At 39.5% G+C, this 19,396-nt stretch overlaps 1 protein-coding gene across 2 annotated transcripts; it reads right to left on the reverse strand.

The window, feature by feature from the left end:
* Positions 1 to 1,187: 1,187 nt before the first annotated feature.
* sult4a1 (sulfotransferase family 4A, member 1) lies at positions 1,188 to 18,327 on the reverse strand. Of its 2 annotated transcripts, XR_003270192.1 has the most exons (8): positions 17,950 to 18,327; positions 13,457 to 13,587; positions 11,072 to 11,152; positions 10,470 to 10,596; positions 10,261 to 10,355; positions 9,066 to 9,204; positions 4,343 to 4,414; positions 4,151 to 4,216 (listed from the first exon to the last, which is right to left on the reverse strand). XR_003270192.1 is itself a non-coding variant. In XM_026147831.1 (7 exons), exons 1-7 carry the CDS (start codon positions 18,116 to 18,118, stop codon positions 4,104 to 4,106), a joined length of 855 nt encoding a protein of 284 aa, XP_026003616.1. In that variant the 5' UTR covers positions 18,119 to 18,320; the 3' UTR covers positions 1,188 to 4,103. The 2 variants fall into 2 exon arrangements, 1 of the variants encoding a protein (XP_026003616.1); XM_026147831.1 differs by lacking the exon at positions 4,343 to 4,414 and having other exon boundaries at positions 1,188 to 4,216; positions 17,950 to 18,320.
* Positions 18,328 to 19,396: the final 1,069 nt, after the last annotated feature.

Genomic DNA, 19,396 nt, shown 5'->3' on the forward strand with positions numbered 1-19,396 from the left:
ATCCACAAAAAGTCACAATCTGAAGACCCAGCTGATATTGTTTTAAAGAGGTCAAAATATTCTTGTAAGGCTGATTTTAACTTTCTGATTTGCAATTTTGATTATTTTAAGGCTGGATTTTGGTGACCCTATGACTCTGGAGGCTTCCCACGATGCACTGTGTGTTTCTTTGTCACTGACCTTTTTTCATTAATAATCGTTGGTTATTATTAATGTCTTGCTCTCCTCCACAGCCAGTGTCTTTTGTCCTGTATTGCTTGCCACACACTCAGCTGGTTGCAGCAGATGTCTCCTAACCTTGCTCTGCTGGAGGTTTCTTCCTGTTAAAAAGGAGTTTTTCTTTCCCACTGTCACCAAGTGCCTGCTCAAAGGGGATCATCTGGTTTGGAGGTTTTCTGTAATATTGTAGTGTCTTTAACTTACCATATAAAGTGCCATCAGGCGATTGTTGTTGTTATTTGGTGCTGTATAAAAACAATTGTAATTGTTCTGTTTTGTTTTACGATTTCATGGGTTTCATGTAAGCCATGTGGCATCCAGCAGTGAGATCTGCAACATCAAAGATGGTGGTAGAAGCATAACTTTAACAGGGGCAAATGATTTTGAGCCAAGAATATTTTTGTACATGCAGTTTTTATGTCCTGTTCACCACAGAAATGAAAATTTCGATAATGTGTTGCTGAGTTGTGGGACTTGCTTTTGGAAAGAGTCAGCTTAACCTGCTGATGGTCTTTCACCTTTATACCAGCTTTACACTGGCGAAGAGTTGAACAGCAGTATTACGATGGCTGATGTAACCTCCATATATGTGATATTTACTTGACAGTTACTTGTAAGTAGCAATGTACCGTAATTTATCACTTTTACCTGTTGCCAATTTCCAATCACCATTTAATCTAACAAGCATGTTTAAACATTTTACCAGCTGACCTTAAAATATAGAAAAATGTCCGTTTAGAACCTAAAAGGCTCAATGCAGTCATTAGGAATAATGTGCCTCACGTGCTGAAGCCCAGTGCTTTCCAGATGTCTGTGGCCAGCCTCTTTTTTCAGAGCAAAGATTTCTGAGCAAACAACTGAGTAAATGATTCTCATTCCCCATTTGTCCAGTAACAGTATTTTAAAACTAAACTTTTTTTAATAAATTGCATTATAGCAATTAAAAGAAAGACTCTCCATCCATCGGATATCACATGAAGACATTACTTTATTAATAAACCAGCAAAGCAAAGCATGTCAAATACAATAAAAGGATGTCCTGAAACAGAGACAGGCATGTATAAAAACCCCAAATAAAAGGATAGGTGGAGTTGGACTTGCTAAAGCCTTGCCAATGGTTGTAAACAGTGTTACAGTAGGAAATAAGAACAATGAAAAAACGAATGTGCAGAGTTGTGCTGAGGTTGTAGTGTACATCCACACAATAAAGACATTCACATGTGTCAGGTAGAGCGCAGGGACTAGTCTGCATGAACTACTGCAGCAACAGAGGATGAGAAGGAGTAGAAGGTGCTATACTGTTTGGAAGTGATGCTCAGGTTGATTCCAGTCTGACTCCAGTTAGACAGTGGTGCTGTTGTTGCCCTACACTGAGTAGCAGAACACAGTTAATGCTGGTTATGGGTTAATATTCTGCCCACCCCTCTTAAACCTGACATTTCTGAGAAAAAAACATTTTACTGTCCACTGTGGTGGTACAGGCTTGATTCCCTTTGTGTTCCCTTCTTTGTAGAGAAAAAAAACTGGTTAAATTTTGTGAGTATGTCGCAACAACTGGCCCCACGCATAAGATCAAATGCGTGGGATTAGCAGTAGGAATTTCCGATGAGTCCAACAGATCTGTGTCCCCAACACCGATTTTTGTCAAAGCTTAAAAGTAATTTAAAAAGAAATAATGCACTCCAAATGATCCTTATGCTTCAGCTCAGCTCTGGTGTGTCAGCTCTGTCATCAGGTTTTACCGCCCAGGTGACCCAACATCAATTATGATGCCCAAAACTGCCTCCAAAACACGACATGTGCAAGTGAGTGCAGCTCCCCATTTAGACCGCCAGAGGGCGACATTCCATTACTTTCAGCTAAATGCTGGTAAACTGCAGATAACATAACTTCTTCTTTAAATCCAGTATTGCAATTCTTTTATGTGACAAAAGCTGTTTTAGATGAATTTGATGGCATAAATATCCATTTATGTCAATGTTTCCAGACCTGACCCGACCACTACTGTGTGGATCTAGACACAGTCAATGAATTTGACGGGGCCCTGATGTACTCGGGTGACATGTTTGAGGATTAACAAGACAGTTGTCCCTCTCCACATCTCATACACACTCACATCAGACGTGTCCAAATATCTGTAGCTGATGCAGAGCAGAGCCCTCTAATCACCAAGCAGTTTTAAACGTTAATTAATCTAAAAATAATTGTTGAACTCGCACCAAATGTTTGCTGACATCAGGAGGATGGTTAATAGTTACACTGTAGTGAGTTTTACTACTTTTACCAGGACACCTGCTGTAAATACCCAGATTTCTGCCTTAATGACAAGTTATGCTTTCAAATTATATTAGTGGAATAAAGATGTCTTTCACAGAAAAGCTGACATTGTTCTATAAATTAAGGCTTGTATTCCCAGTGATGCAGAAAGCAAACGATTTATTTGTTTTGAATCCTGTTGAAATCATCGATATGCTTTCCCCTGACTCGGCCTCAGTCCACCCTCAGTTTCAAATCTGGGAGCAGATTTAGAAAACATTACAATGCTTTATATAAGAAAGCAAGGTAGCAGCTGCTGGCAGTGAGACGAGAACAACACTGGACTTTATTTATTTACAGAGCTCTTATTGGCAAACTTCATGGGAATATTGGATGTGTCTTCTTGCTTATATTTCAACTTCACACTATACTTGGTACCAAGACTGTTTAGTCCTTTAAATTTATCACAATAATACCAATGTAGGAAATTGCTGCAATAAATCGATTATGGATATTTGCATCATACTTGCTTCTTTCTGATGCAATATTATTTTTGTTTTATTCAGTTTCTATCTGTTATGATTTTATACATAATTCAAGAGGTTTCTTTATATTATTTTTATGTAATGAGTCAAAGTAAATGTTTTTCATGTGTGTCATAACCAGGGGGTCCTTGTAAAAGAGAGCCTGCTCTCAAAGCCTTCCCTGTTTAAATAAAGGTATTTTATATAGACCACAAATACAAGATCTGGCAGACTGCGTGGTAAATGTGTTTACAGTAAAAACTGGTCAAAACATTTTGTGTAATCTCAAAGTTGTGGCTCATAGCGACAACCCGATGAAGACGTTTTTAGCATTGCAGCTCATCGTTTTGGTTTTTTCTAACCCATTTCCAGAAATACGCTGCTGCTGCGCCTATCGACTGTCCTCACACAGTCTTACCTACAAGTTGATGGCGAGCACTATTCGTCTACCTGATATTTTTCATCGTTATTTTAGCGGAGACCAAAACAGAGCTTATGTTTGTCAAATGGCCACAGCGATAAATGACTGTGGCTCCTGAATATTCTGGACTTATGGTAAACATACAACTCTTTGACAACAGCTCGAGGTCGTGTCCATAATGCTGCCAAACAGTTGGTGGTTCAAAGTATCGTTTTTTTCCTTCAACTAGTGCCGACTCAACATCGTTAGTGTTGTCGTTAGCATGTTTGAGGACAGCTATAACAACTTTCCCCGTTCATTTCCAACGTTTTTCATCACAAATATCTGCATACAGGTTAAATTCCTGTTATGAATCCACCCACCAAGACTTCAGTTCAGTGGCTGACCCTAATCTAGTCGATATATACTATAAACACACACAGCAGTGGAGGTAGGGGCTGAGGGAGATTTGGTTTAACTATTGATTTAAAAAATTCGGTAATCTCCACAACAGTGTGACTTCTGATTTCTGCTGACATGGGATTGCATATGTGAAAAGTCTTTTAGTGAGAGCTCACTGTTAGGTTGAACTATTGAACTTCAGATTGACTGAGGGAAGATGTAGGAGTTTGGGTTTCGACAGGAAATGAGCTAGCATAGATAAGTGAGTCGGGAGGCGATACGGAGAGATGGTCAGGCGTTCCTCACAGGCAGAAGTCAAAGGTCAAGTCGGACTTCCCCATCTTCTGTCTGTATACCGCATCAAACTTTTCATTCATAGACACGGTGAAGATATCTTTCCACAGACCAACACGACCTGCAGGGAAATGGAGCGTAGTAAGGATTTTAATAAGCACCGTCTTTATTTGTGCTCAAAACACCAAAACTTATTGAGCGTATTTCTGCTGCAGACTGAATGCAGCCCGGCACGGCAGTGACTCACCAGTTGCAGTGTGTATGTGACTGACTGTCAGCTCTCTAACCTATAGCAGATCAAACACCAGACTTCCTTAGACTAAAAGGAAAAAAAACAGATGGAAAAACATAGAACAAAAACAGATGACAGAAACTGTAAGTGAACATAAAAAACTAAATATACACATAAACCAAAATGATAACAAATAAGGAAACAAATGTAAAACACATGTACACTCATGTGAAAAACTATGCGCACCCTTACTGTTTCTGTAGGAATTAAGTAGCTTCAGAAAGCACAATTACAAAATGACAGATCAAGTATGGCTTGTTTGGAAAAAGCCTATTCTCTCTAAAATGAACTTGACCGCATTTGCAAAGCTTTCTCTGAAACAAAGGACAACAGATCTGGAACAACGTCCTTTGGACAGAAGAGACCAAGTGGAAATCCTTCAAGCATAGCAGTGGAGAGGTGATGAGTGGGTTTGTTTTGCAGCTACAGGACCTGGACTTGTTGCAGTCACCGTGTAGACTTCTGTATACCAAAGTACTCTAGAGTCAAATGTAAGGTCGACAGCTAGAGCGTGGCCAAAACTGGGTCATGCAACATGAAAATGATTGGAACAGAAAAGAGTCAAGGTCTTGCAATAGCCCAGTCAAAGTCCAGAGCTCAACTCGATTGTGGAAGTACCTTAAGATAGATATGCATAAACACAGTTCCTCCAACCTCAGTGAACTGAACAATGACATGAAGGAGTACGCCAGATTTCCTCAACTACTGAAGGGACTGGAGGTCACACAGAAAACAGGGGACACTTCAAGTTACTGCTGCTAAAATAGTTCTAATAGATAATAAATCATCATTTGACAGTTTTCTTTTTCATATGACTGTACATGGAACTCATGAAAGGTTCAATCAAAACAAACGCAGTCACATCCTGCACAACACTCCAGTGTTAAACTACAGTCTGCAGTGCAGAGTCAGACACACTGGTGCTATAATGTTTTCATCAGAATGCATTATGTAATAATCCAAAAATATTCAATCACATAGTCATGCAATATGAAATGTCATGCAGGTAACCTTGGCACAACTCATTTTTAATTTAACCAAAACTATTTAAATTAACGCCATAACTAATTTAACTATAACTTGGTTCTGTATTCGAACCATCGTCATTCCTACAGTTGAATCACATCATCTTGTTTTCTTCTGCGATCATTTTGATAAAGTTAAGCGTTAAATTCTTAGGTCCCAGTCACACAGACCCGGAGATCAGTTGGTGACTACATCGACCCGCTGATTAAAAAATGAGAATCTCCCTACCAGCTGCAATTTGTTACAGTTGCTGTGATTGATTGTCACAGAGCCTTGGTAGCTATCACCTATAACTGTCATAGGAGGCACTGACTGACCCACAAGCACACACTAACTAGCTGCTATGTGACCATGAAACTATGTAGTGTGTGAGGCAAACCAGAAACATCTATTGATGAAAGTTGTATAAATTTAAATGCCAGTATAAGCATTGTTAGCAGGCTCAGTGTGTGTTTCTCTTTGAAACCATATTCTTAATATTTGGTCATACTGAGAAAACACCAAACCTGTAAATTAACTATCTTAACATTGGCACGTTAATAAACCAAGCTCATAATCCTTCCAGTCAAAAGGTTTTTCACAAATTTATATATTTTTCACAGAACTTGTCTTTGCATTAATCAAACAATTTAACATTCACTCGTTTAAAACTCAGTATATAAATAATTAAACATAGTTAAACATAGTATTCACCTCTCAACTCATGCAGCATGTATGTTAACATTTACTGATCAGAGGTGTAGACCTGATGGAGCGATCAGCCCATTTTAAATCATAAATTCACAGTTAGCTTAATAACTTCAGTTGTCAGTTTAAGAGAGTTTCATACAGTAAAGTTAATAAAGATGAAGCGAGTGATCAGAGCTCTCATTGTGATAACAAGGGTCACATTTAACAACAATTTTCTTATGACATCAAAAACCTGCTTTCAGGGTTTGTCCAAAGAAGTACAGAGTCAGCTATGTGTTTGTGAACAGCATTTCCAAAGCTGCACCCATAGAAGTGTAAAGTTCTTCTTGACAGTAGGTCTTCACATAGCAAGGGGCAGGTGTTAGACACAGAGTTTAGGAGTTTAGGAGTCGTTTGGTACCGGGCCGCGAGAGTTGAGGCTCAGGTGTGAAATGTATAGTTTTCAGGGTTTTTATCGGTTTTCAGCGTCATTTTGTTATCGTTTTTATCGTTAACTCGGTTTTCCTGGGTCTTTTCACGTGTGTTATCAATAAATCTTCTTTTTTTCGGTACCGGTACTGGTTTTATTTTGTTGTATTTATCCGCGACACCTTAAAGGCCGGTCCGTGAAAATATTGTCGGGCATAAACCGGTCCGTGGCGCAAAAAAGTTTGGAGACCGCTGATATAAATCATTGACTACATGAGTTAAAGTAGTATTGTGCACCAAGAGCTCTGAGTGACTGAATTACTAAGAAGCTAACGTTAAGTAGCCTTGTGCTAACCTGCAGTGTAAAGTATTGACTATGACACTGCATGATGATCTAAACTCCTGAAACAGAAAGGTGTTTCTCTTCATAAAGTCCTAATCTCATTGTAATGCCTCTGTCAGTGCGCCCCAGGGTGGCTGTGGCTACAATGTAGCTGCCATCACCTGTGTGTGAATGGGTGGATGACTGGATATGTAAAGCGCTTTGAGGTCCTTAGGGACTAGTGAAGCGCTATATAAATACAGGCCATTTACCATTTACCATAGTTCACATAAGGAACAACTTAGACGTGGATGTATTTAGCTTGTATCAGATTATTAGTCCAGCTGTGAGATATTATTAGTATTAGGTAAATTTGCATGGGTAAGCCTTTGCTCTGTTTACTACAGGTCAGTGACCTGAGACTGGTCTGCATACACAAACTCTTGCAACATAACTATCGTCTCCAGGGACATTAATAACTAACCAACACAAATCAATGTAGTTATCTCCCCTTAAAAAATGTTGTCTATAAGCTCAGTGTACATTAAATAATTTATGGTGTGGTTGACTTTAGGAAATGTGTAATCTGCAATGCTACACATTTCCGTTGCAGCAGTCGAGAGTTATAGTTAGTGATTTAGTTGTTGTCTGAGTTTGTCTGCACTAGCTTGTATTGAATTTGACCCCAAATATGATTAGCTTCGATTATTTGCATCCTGACCTCTATCAGCTAATGGGAACAGCTAATCTCTTAATGGGAACAGAATGAAAAACAATGAAACTGCTATAAACAAAAAGGTTTGAATACACCTACATGGAGCATACAGAAATCGAACTACACAATATTGTAGTATCACCACAAGAGTTAACAAGGAGGTAAGCACTGTAAGAAACTAACAACTCTCAGCAAACAGCTCAGAGCAAAGGACCAAAAAGATCTGACCCAGCTGCTACTTTCTTTAGTAGCATTAAGTAGCATGAAAGGGCAGTGATTTTGAAAGAGAAGCTGCTATATAATTGACTTTTCACTGACGTGAGCAACGCATAAAATTCGATTCTCCTCCACTGCTTCGGGCATTTGGCAATCCTACCACGATGAGCTTACCCAATCTTCTACCAGAAACTGCATTTTTTGCACTTATTCATGGAAATATAAAGTGGGCAATGTCCTGTAAGATTTGTGTTTTCCTGGTACTCTTTCTTGTTTGCAGCATTTGTTTGAATTTGTTCTTCTGTGTTCATTCATTTTTCCAGTAATATTTTACTCTTCATACTACACACAGACATAATGTAAACAACGGGAGGCATTGCTTTAGGTTTAGATGCACAAACTCAGAGCAGCAGCACCAACAGTCTGATATTCCTGCACTCTATTCCTCTGCATACTCACAGCGATATCAGTGGGGGTGGAATGGACCCTTTGGTGGGTCACTTCTGGCCTACAGTCTGTGGACCCCTGTTCTAAGATGTTACACAGCCACCACTGGCGGTGACATATTACAGCTGCCTGCTCTGTGCTTGGATTTTGTAAACTAGCATGTCCTGTTTTTATATTGGTATTTATGTGTTACCCTTAGCCACACTTGGAAAATAGTTCAAAATAATACAAATAATAGATAAAAATATAACATCAGACACATTTGATTTTCTCCTGATTAATCAACTAACATATTGCATCATATCTATGCAGGTAATCACCATACATACAGTTAAACTGCCTATTCAGAAGACTCAATGAACAACCTCCAGAGCTGTAAAATGAACATAGAAATCACAAAAACTGCAGTTCCCTTTACTTGCCGATAGATAAGATCCCCTCTTTATAAGAGCCTTACCTGAATTACATCCACCTGGATATTTGAGCTAGTGGCCTTGATTAATGAGTGTCTGTAGCTGGTTCTGATGGGCGTCTGCTAAGATGGGTGTCTTCACTGTGTTTGCATGATTTGACTAATTATGGCTTTCTGTGTGAAGATTGTGTTGCAGTTTTGGTGGGTGCATTCAATTGCTTTATTAGACTGTAACTATATGTGGGGGGTTTTTGTTGCACCCATACAGTTTATGGAGACAACTTGTGAATATAGCTAACTAGTGTTAGCTCTTAAATTAGCACTGCTCCCTCTACTCAGAGTGTAGAGTCCTAAACCAATGGCTGATGTCTCAGTCGGTATGTGCATGTTTTATGCTGTCTGTGCCCAGAACAAAATAACTGAGCTTTCCTCTCCCACTCACCTCTGCACATGGACAGTGCCTCTGAGTTGCAGCACTGCTCAATGAGCTGGTTGCAGCTCTCCACCATGCCTTCCAGCTGAGCCTTGTCACAGGAGACACCCAGAAAACGTGCCAGTTGTTCCACTAATGTCCCCAGATCCTGAAGAGGAGAGGAAGAAAAATCTATGAAAGCAAATGTAACAAACAAACACGGAGAAAATGTTTTGTTGTTAAAATAACGCTAATGCGTGATTCTGCTTGTTTCCTCCTGGATTTGACACGCATTAATCCTCCCTCCCCCTCTTTCTGTTGCCCGTATACCCTCGGTGTGCTGAAGGTTGAGCCTCCATGCATCGTGAAAAGTTTTCATATTGTGACATCAGTGACATTGAACTCGTTCAGATTACTACTCCAGCTGGGTGCCTGATGAACGGTAGAAATGTATTTGGATACTTGGTACTTGCAGCTATCCTGTGTGTCTTCTAAGATTGGTCTGCCTGATCTTAGAGTCCTGACGTACTGTTTTATCAATCAGTAGCTGGTGCCTTGAACCTCTGATGTTATCTATGCCCTTATGCGTTGATACAGGCTGGTAAGTTTAACGCCCATAGAGCATAAAAAAGAGCATAAATGTCAAATAGATAACAAATTAATGTGAAATATCAAAAACATATTATATAAACACATTTCTATTAAAATAGATTTTTGGTTTAGTTGGAAATATTCAATGCTTCTTGATTTTTATCCTATTGAGTTCCTTAGTCAAACTATAGTTTAGTATACTAAGAGGGCAAAAACTACCCATATGGAAAAGATATATATAAATCTTATAAAGTTTGTATCTGTCTTGTGTGAAACTTGTATGAAAAGCATACAAGAGTGAAAACAGATATAAGATCCCTTGAAAAATTATATAATGAAACTTGTATGTTTTGGACACTTCCTAAAAACAATATATGAAAGTAATGAGAAAGTGGCCACTTTCATGAGTAAATCATGTAAGTTTTTACTATTTCTTTTCCATATGGGTATGTTCAAGGCCAGAATGCCTGCTCAGAAAATCCAGGCTCCATAGGAGCAATTTCCCCCTAATTTACTGCCTACGTTGCACACAAAATTCAGTAAAGTCATCTGTCAGGGGCAGACAGCTGGGTGTAAGTTTCCATGAACTAGCAATAAGATGCTAAAAGGGCCCACAAAACAGTTGTGATATTACCTTGTACATGTCTTCGTATTTCAAGAAAAGGACATTAGAATCCATACGGTGTTCCCAAAATTCCTGAACATGTTCAAACCAGGAACCATATCCCACTATAAAGGAAAAGTATCAATCAGTGAGATACAGGGACTCGACAAAACAGGACAGGGCTTCTATGGAGTGGATTACATGAAATGTCCAAATCTTCTATTAATCTGTATACTCACGTTTATCATTCATGAAGCGCCGGCAGAATTCCTGGAAGGTTCCCCGGTAGCTCATGGTCCTGAGAGAGCGGTGAAACTGGTAGTAGGATACCACCAAATCCTTAGGGTTTCGAGCCATGTAGATCACCTGGAAGAGGGCAACAGTACTCGCTGTAAACAGGAAGTATAGATTTAACCCAGTATCACAGCAAGGCGTGTAACAGACACGCTGGTCCACCGTGGACAGAAGTTGGATTACCAGCAGTGGGAGATAATATATTTAAAGTCTGCATTGAGCAAAAGACGTGTGGCGTACATTTCAGGGTGCTCAAATGCCAGAAACGATAAAGCTAGGCAGCTAAAATGTATCTACATGTAAGAGTGTTAATAATGTCTGAACACTTTCCCGTGATTATTTTCATGTTGGCTTGAAATGGAATATCTCCATCTGATGTTTTACTGCAGCTCCTGCGTGCATGTACATGAGGCAAAGCGGTCTATTTGACTTTTTGTCGTGATACTAGGTTGATATATTACCTCTGTGTTTTAGTGAAATAATAATGACTGCTGAATCTCCCTGTTTACTTGTTGATTTGATGAACTCAGCCTCTTAGAGAACTAACCTTAGCTTCTCCATTGTGCATGGCTGTAGGGAGGAATCGATAGGGAAGATGGCTTTTGATCAAACGAGGTGACGACAGCTCCTGTGAAAGACAAACACAGTGAATCTGCACTGAACTTTTCCCATCATGTGCAACTCTGGACATTTGTCCAAGAAATCTGCAGCTTTGACACGACTGAAGTGTTTGAGTTTTAGCCAATAGAGTGTCTCATATAACATTTTACGACCCTGGAAGAGGTCCTACAAAAGTTCCCCCAATAAAAATCTTAATAACACCAGATGAGGTCATTGTTACTGGTGGTGAAACAAAAACAAACCAAAGAGCAGCCTGATAGACAATAACCTTACTGCAGCATTAGCATCAGTTTGATGGTGCTGGTCAAACATAGAGACCACTACCAGCATCTCCTTATGTTATAGATCTAAACAACACGTTCTCACTCCCGAGTAGAGCAGGGCGCTATGACCAAAAACATTCTTCAGTCTTCAGCTGATCCAAAATGCTGCAGCAAGAGTCCTGACAGGGACTAGAAAGAGAGAGCAGATTTCTCCTGTTTTGGCTTCCTGTTAAATCCAGAATTCAAAATCCTGCTCCTCACATACAAGGTCTTAAACAATCAGGCCCCATCTTATCTTAATGACCTTGTAGTACCATATCACCCTATTAGAGCACTTCGCTCTCGCTCTGCAGGCCTACTTGTTGTTCCTAGAGTATTTAAAAGTAGAATGGGAGGCAGAGCCTTCAGTTTTCAGGCCCCTCTTCTGTGGAACCAGCTTCCAGTTTGGATTCACAAGACAGACACTATCTCTACTTTCAAGATCAGGCTTCAAACTTTCCTTTTTGCTAAAGCATATAGTTAGGGCTGGACCAGGTGACCCTGAATCCTCCCTTAGTTATGCTGCAATAGACGTAGGCTGCCGGGGGATTCCCATGATGCTTTGAGTTTTTCCTTTCCAGTCACCTTCCTCACTCACTATGTGTTAACAGACCTCTCTGCATTGAATCATATCTGTTATTAACCTCTGTCTCTCTTCCACAGCATGTCTTTATCCTGTCTTCCTTCTCTCACCCCAACCAATCACAGCAGATGGCCCCGCCCCTCTCTGAGCCTGGTTCTGCTGGAGGTTTCTTCCTGTTAAAAGGGAGTTTTTCCTTCCCACTGTCGCCAAAGTGCTTGCTCATAGGGGGTCATATGATTGTTGGGTTTTTCTCTGTATCTATGAAGCGCCTTGAGGCGACTTTTGTTGTGATTTGGCGCTATATAAATAAAATTGAATTGAATTGAATTGAATACTTTACAACACCGCTCCTCTAAAACAGCAATAAGGATTGTTATTAGGCCATATGTAAATAACAAAATAACTTTAACTTAAAGCAAAATTGGGAAACGTAAAGTCCGAAACAACATCAGTCAAACAATGCTGTTTGGTCTGGGTCTAAACAGAGCGCGTTGTGTGTGACGTCTTCTTTTGCGCATGCGGCTGCTTTGAGCGTTCACACTAGAGCGCGTTTGCTGTCACATTTTAATTGTAGTGTGAACAAGCAGACAAAAAAATCGGATTTGATCAAAACATTGGAATTGAGCATCAAGACCTGCAGTGTGAACAAATGACGAGATCGGAAAAATGAGGAAATGTGAGAACCATTTGGAATCCATCCACACATGTTCGTTCATTTTCCTCAAATCGCTTTGGAAAACACTATTTCACGTCATTACAGTGCTGGTTAAGGTTAGGGGTAAGGTTATGGTTAGAGCTGGAATACGTGGCTGGAACGTCTTTTACCGTGGGACCGTCATTCTACTGTATTTCACCCATAACCCGGCGCGTACCTTAAGAATGCCGAAGGTCGCCTTTCGCGTTCCTCAGGAACGCCGTGGGACGTGACAAATCGTCAGGATGTTACGCTTCAGGAGTGAGAATGGGCTGATCTAAATCAGCAGTTAGTTCGTTTTAATGTTGTCATAATGTAATCCACACAATTATTCATTCCTAAATCTATAGGAATAAACAGATATATGCCTGTGAGGAATCTATATCCAGGGGACAAGATTTTTAACTTTCAAGTTTCCATTTGTAGTCTCAGCTCAGTTAATGCAAATAAACAGTATATCTGGGAGGTAAAAGTGGGAAATGTAATATTCAAACTTTTGATGACTTTGCTTTTTATTAAATTTTCTAAATTATCTGCATTTATAAGCAAGACTTATGACAGTAAGTCTTGAACCAGTTACCCATTAACATGGCTACAGTGGAAGGCTAAGTTAGCAGGCTAGATTTTGCATTGTTTTACCAGATCGAATAATTTAATCTCACCTGCTGCCTCAGTTCTAAATTGGTTATGGTGCTGAGTGTCTGCTACTGTGATGTCAGTGACTCACTCTACCTGTATGATGTCCAGCCCAGGTTGTGGGTATTCTAAAACAGGCAGCTGTTCATCAATGTTCATAAGGCCAATCTCATCAGGGTCTGCTCCCTGACTCACTAGATACACAACTTCCTGAAGTAGACTGGTGCCTGCAATGACAGAAAAGACAATCAGGGGACAATGACAAAAGTCAAACTTCAGCATGAAACAGTGAAAGTTGCTGGATCCACAGCTGATGAGCTTGGATTAATACAAACTAACCACTGAACTATTGTACTGCAGTACAGAACACCCAAACAGTCTTTGAGGCCTTAATTCGTCCATGGGAACTCAATGAGTCACATGTAAAAGTGTGTGCGTCACTAAAAGACATCTTGGAAGAAATTATTTACTGTTTCCACTTTTTCAGTCACCCTAATCAATTACATTGTAACCATTTAATCGCTAGTTACAAAACATTACCATTCTCACATTATTAATGTCTTATTTGTTGCCAGTCCAAAGATTTATGGGCAGTTTGGCTCACAGATGCAGATCACACCATGTGAAACTTGAAGGACGCCTCTCTGTTAAGCAATGGAAAAAGTCAGCATTTTAACACGATGCAATCAATTCATCCCAGCTTGTTTCTTAATAACTTAAAGGCTTGCCAGTGTTCTACATTACAGAGTGATATGAATAAGACTGACTACTCTCACTTAGAGAAAAATAAAGTGAAGTTAGCCACATACTGGCTTTGAAACCGAATAAATTGCATAAGAAAGTTTTTCAGTAAAAGCTTTCTCGTTCTAAAAGAACATTTTTATAACCCATTAGCAGCAGTTATGTAGTGTGTTTCACTCCTTAAAGGGTTCAGTTGTATTTGATAGATGAAAAAAATCATTTGCGGCTTACAACTAAAAGTTTAAAAAACCTCTAGGAGCCTGTGATACAAAGATTAACAGAGAACACTGTTCTCATAATAACTCTGAGATTCAAATGATGGATGATTTTTACACGTATTCAATTGCACAACAGTTTGGGGTCATTTTGAAAATCTCTTTTTTCTGTAAGTACAAAAGAATCACTTTTTTCATCTAATTTAGCAACAAAGAATGAAAATAATTTATCAAAAATCCTAGAGATTCTGCAAAAAAATCATAAAGAACTCATTTTTATGGAAAGCATTAATTTGCCTGCACGGAGTGTATAAATCAGCCTAAGCAACCTAAGCTTGAATGCAGATCATGACACATTAAACAATATAAAATAATATAAACTGATTTTGTTAACTGAAACAGTAAGTCTTGGTGAAAGATGAAAACTGGAGCCCATCATGTGTCCGGATTGCACCAGCAGCAATGGCAATGAGTTCATTTTCAAACTGGATCCTCATTCAATATGATGTCATTCTGTCATGCTATGATAACTGGTAACCAGGACGGGTTACCAGTTTATGTTTCTAGTACAATGTGTTTAAAGGTTGAGCATGTAAGCAGCCTAATTTTACAAGTGCTTAATGTTTCAGTCACATAGCTGCTGTGACTGAAACATTGGAAACTGCTTGGAGCAAATACTTCATGCTCACAGGCGCCTATCGGGCACCTTATTGTCTGTACCTGGGGTACCAGAAGCTTAAAACAAGAGTCAAAAGCAGAATAAACTGTTTGACATTGCCAGAGAAGATTTGACAAGCTTTTCATAGGTGCAACTCACGTACTCAACTTTGCATTTTCCTTGCAAATGTTGCACGATTTTGAGGGAAATAAACAGGCTCTCCAATGATATAAGATTTACTGCCAAGAAGCATTGTGCTGAGTTTGTGTTATATTATGTTTGATATTATATCGGTTTCTTTTTTCTGGATGCATTTTTGTTAAATTTTGATCCAGATCAGTAGCAGGTTTTTAATTTAAATACATCACAATGCATATTTCATACCTCCTTCCTAGTAAAGAATTAAAGTCCTTATCTTTATTTCAAATTCTTCACTTGATTATAAGTGAACATATGTATGGTTAGCATATGGATATTATGTTTGGAAATTTCACTCATCATATGTTTAATATGAGACTTTGATACTGGATTCCCATAAAGCTGATGGAAATGCTAGAGACAGATTAAATAAAGAAAGACCAAATCAGTGTAGCACAAACTGACATAGAGTTTCTAAATGGATGGAGCATAAAGCTGCAGGATACTCAGGAGCACATTGCAGACTCTCCCAGCTCACCTCTTTCAAACTCTGCTGTTTTCCAGTCTTTCTAACTCCTTTGACCATGTGTTTAGAATTTTTGCCTAAAGTTACCTAACGCATGTTTTAAGGAAAATGAACAGTCATGGCTTAAAGACAGCTGTGGTTTAAAAAGGGGAAACAAAATCCCTGATAAAAGTTCAATATGTTTGTGGAGCCAGACCTCCTGATTCCACTAACTTCAAGGATGTGCAAGTATACAGTATGACATATGAAACAGACCTAAGTAATATCATATCGCTCACGCCCTCCCTTTGGTTTATGGAGTGCTGCTAATCCTATTGGCTAAGATGATCACATGTAAGCCAATGGCATCATAGCTCTGCAGCATCCCAGCCATGTGGCCTGACATGTGCTTTCTTTCTCCTATGCACCAAAAGACTACAGATATATAAAGCTTGTTTAAGCTTAAAAACAAAGATTGCTTGGATGCACAAAGTTGTAACTGGTTAAAATGAATATTTGCAGAATATTGCAGAGAACCTCAGGAGACCAGCTGCGTGCCAAGGACACCAAGTTCTGCTCAAACATGCACTGTTTTGGTGTACAAATGTGACGGATCATTCCTGATCCTGCTGTGATAAACTTATGAAAGGGATCATTCTTGGCATCTGTGACTGCTGTTCCCAATAATTTTAGCTCTGGTGACCTTATCAAATGTCACTGGCTCTAATCCAGGGGAAAAAATCACTACTTTGAAATCACACCAGTGTTCTCTGGAGATTTCTGAGTCTGTGCTTCAGTTCTAAGTGAGTGTGTTGGGTTGTTGGGTGTATTTGTAACTTCTGAGTCATTATCACTGTATAATAGGCACTAACAAATAAACTAATTTAATGATGCTGTGCTGAATTTGTAGAGTTCTTCTGAAGTGTTCCTGTGACTGTTTTTTTTTTTTTTTTTTTTTAAGAAATGTGTGCAATACCAGTGTTTCTTGTCTTGACAGCACACTGGATCAAAAAATGTTTGACATTGAACAAAATAGTGCAGTGGCAAGATCTGAGAAGACATGTGCTCCTCTCAAGTGCCTCTGTGGCTTACAGCTATCTGTAATGCTCTTCTATGCATGCATCTATCCAGATGTACACTGTAGGTGCGTATAGGGTGGTTAAAGAGGCAAAACTAAATGAAAACCACCCCTTTTAATATGTCATTGGTCTAGAGTACCGTTAATCGTACATTATTACATTGTTCTATTTTATAATGGACTATATTATTACAGCTAAAGCTAATTATCTTTATGTAAGTAAGTCTTATGGACAACAACATTAAAATGTGATGTTTCACACACACTTTAATGAAGCTGTAATAAAGCAACAGTTATGATCCCAAAGTATATAGTATAGTATAGTATAGTATAGTATAGTATAGTATAGTATAGTATAGTATAGTATAGTGTAGTATAGTATAGTATAGTATAGTATATAGTGTATAGTAGTATAACTATATTTTGCTTATAAAACCTTTTTAATAATAAGTAAAATTCGATTTTTCCTCAAAGGTTCTGCTTCATTGGCAAATGCTTTTATGATCAGATATTCTGATTCCTTTGGGCCCCGTCAACCACCCTGTGCCAAAAACTTTCAAAACATCCCCGATGGTCGCCACCCCGTCCTTTGGGTTGCTTTCCTCTGCTGTGCTACATAGAAATGCAACTAAACTCTGAATATTCAAACTCCTTCTGGCCTTCTGCAAGCACTGCTCCAGCTGCCCACCACCTGTCACATGACCGGACCCACCCAGCGCACAGCAGGGCACGACGCATGCAGCAGCGCTGCGCAAAGACACTCTGGGGATAGATGTAAACACCAACTTCTAGAAGTGCTCATGCGAGTGAGGTGGATGATGAAGGCCACAGTAGTTGTGGAGGCTGCACTGATGTGTTTCAGCCAGCCATTAATCGATCTAATCAGTCTGACTCGTTTATTTGCTGATATTTGAGTATGAAGTACGGGCTGCTGATGCTACGTGTACATGCTTGATAGAGGCCTATAAAAAGTAGTTCTACTGCACAAGCATCATAAACAGATATCGTCATCCACCCACTGCAATAAAGTGAACGGATTTGCAACTCTCACGATACCGTGATACCTGCGTGCTACGCAAAATGAACCCTGTGACTGATACTAGATACGGGCTACCTGTGCATTCGTGTTTTATTCGTGTTGTTAAACTTTGATAATAACAAGAGAGGCCTGCAGAAACTGCTGCAGTAGCGAGCAGCAAGAAATGCGAAGGCACGAAGACACTCGTGCACAGGGTGGTGTGGTGGCTCCTTTACCTGACTTTGGGTACGTCACAATCCATATGTCGCTACTTCTAAGGGAGAAGTTGGCGATTTCCTCCATCTTTCCCCTGCAGAAGGGCGGCAGCCGCACTCCATCAAACTCGAAGTATTTGCTCTCAAACTCAATCGGCGTGCTCGGCGTATCTGCCTCGCTCTCGGCCATCGTCGAAACGAGCCGCCAGTGCAGGAAAAAGAAAACGCGCACACCCACGTGAACAGCTTTGTGTACGTGTGGTTTGATGTATTTAAAGGTAAGAAGATGATGACCGTGATGAGGTTGCTTGAAACAGCGCTGCTTTGCGTCGGGATGCTGTGGCTCGCGGCGGAGGGCGGAGGAGTTGACCCTCAGCCAATGGCGCAACAGAGAAGTGATGTAATACGCGTGCATGAGAACCAGCATCAGGACCACTCAGCAGGCTCGAGGATGCGCGCTCCCTGCAGAAGCAAACTCGTTCCACAGACAAAAGAGAACTATTGGGCTATGAGGCTGGTGATGATGACTGCATGTTGTGTTGATACAGCATGACTTCGGGTACAGATTGCATGGAGCCAAACACAAAAAAGAAAACCTGCTCCACAGCGCAGTGACCTGAGACTGGTGCACTAGCACCCCTCTCAGCAAGACAACGACCTAAAGCAAACAACCAGAACACTTCTCGAGTTATTGCATGATAAAGTTATTCAATCTGTGTGGTTAAATAGGACCTGATGATAGCAGGTTATAGATAATTTCCATCTAATATGGCAGAGCTTGATTGGATCTATCAGGAAGAATAGGATTAACTGCTTAGATGCAGGTGTGCAAAGCCTGTGGAGTCTTACATAATAAGACTGAAAGGTGTTACTGCTGGTAAAGTGATTTCTAGAAACTACTAAATTATTTAAACGTGGCATTTTAGTTTGAAATTTTCTTACATTTCTTAAAAAATAAAAATAAAAAAAAAATTAAAATTTTTTTTGGAAAATAAAGTCAAAAAAGAAATGTCTAGCCCTTTGTGAAACATGCATTCACACTTCATCTGTCAGTTTTATTCCCGCAAAGAACAGATAAGACATTGCAATCTTTTAGTTCTATATCTTTTCATGTTATGTTACCATTGTGGATTTATCTTCAAAAACATTTTATCAATAAAAACGAAGCCTAAAACACAGTGAAATGATTTTAAAGCAAGAACTTTCATATACTGTTAATGTTGCCCATTGTCTTTTTTAACTTATACTTTGTTGTCACCTTTTTTAGGTGTTGTGACGTCTCGGAGTCAAACCTTTCTACTGATTGGATGGATTGGCTCATGTGACAAGCCTCAGTAACCCGTGCTGCCTTTGTACTAACTCGGTAATAGGAAGACTTTCAAATTACTTACGACATCATATTTTATATTGCTTTGACATGTCATTTAAGTAGAATAAAATGATCGAGTTGATGACTCTTTGTTAAAAT

Source organism: Astatotilapia calliptera, chromosome 17, assembly GCF_900246225.1.
Source record: "Astatotilapia calliptera chromosome 17, fAstCal1.2, whole genome shotgun sequence".
NCBI classification, from domain to species: Eukaryota; Metazoa; Chordata; class Actinopteri; order Cichliformes; family Cichlidae; genus Astatotilapia; species Astatotilapia calliptera.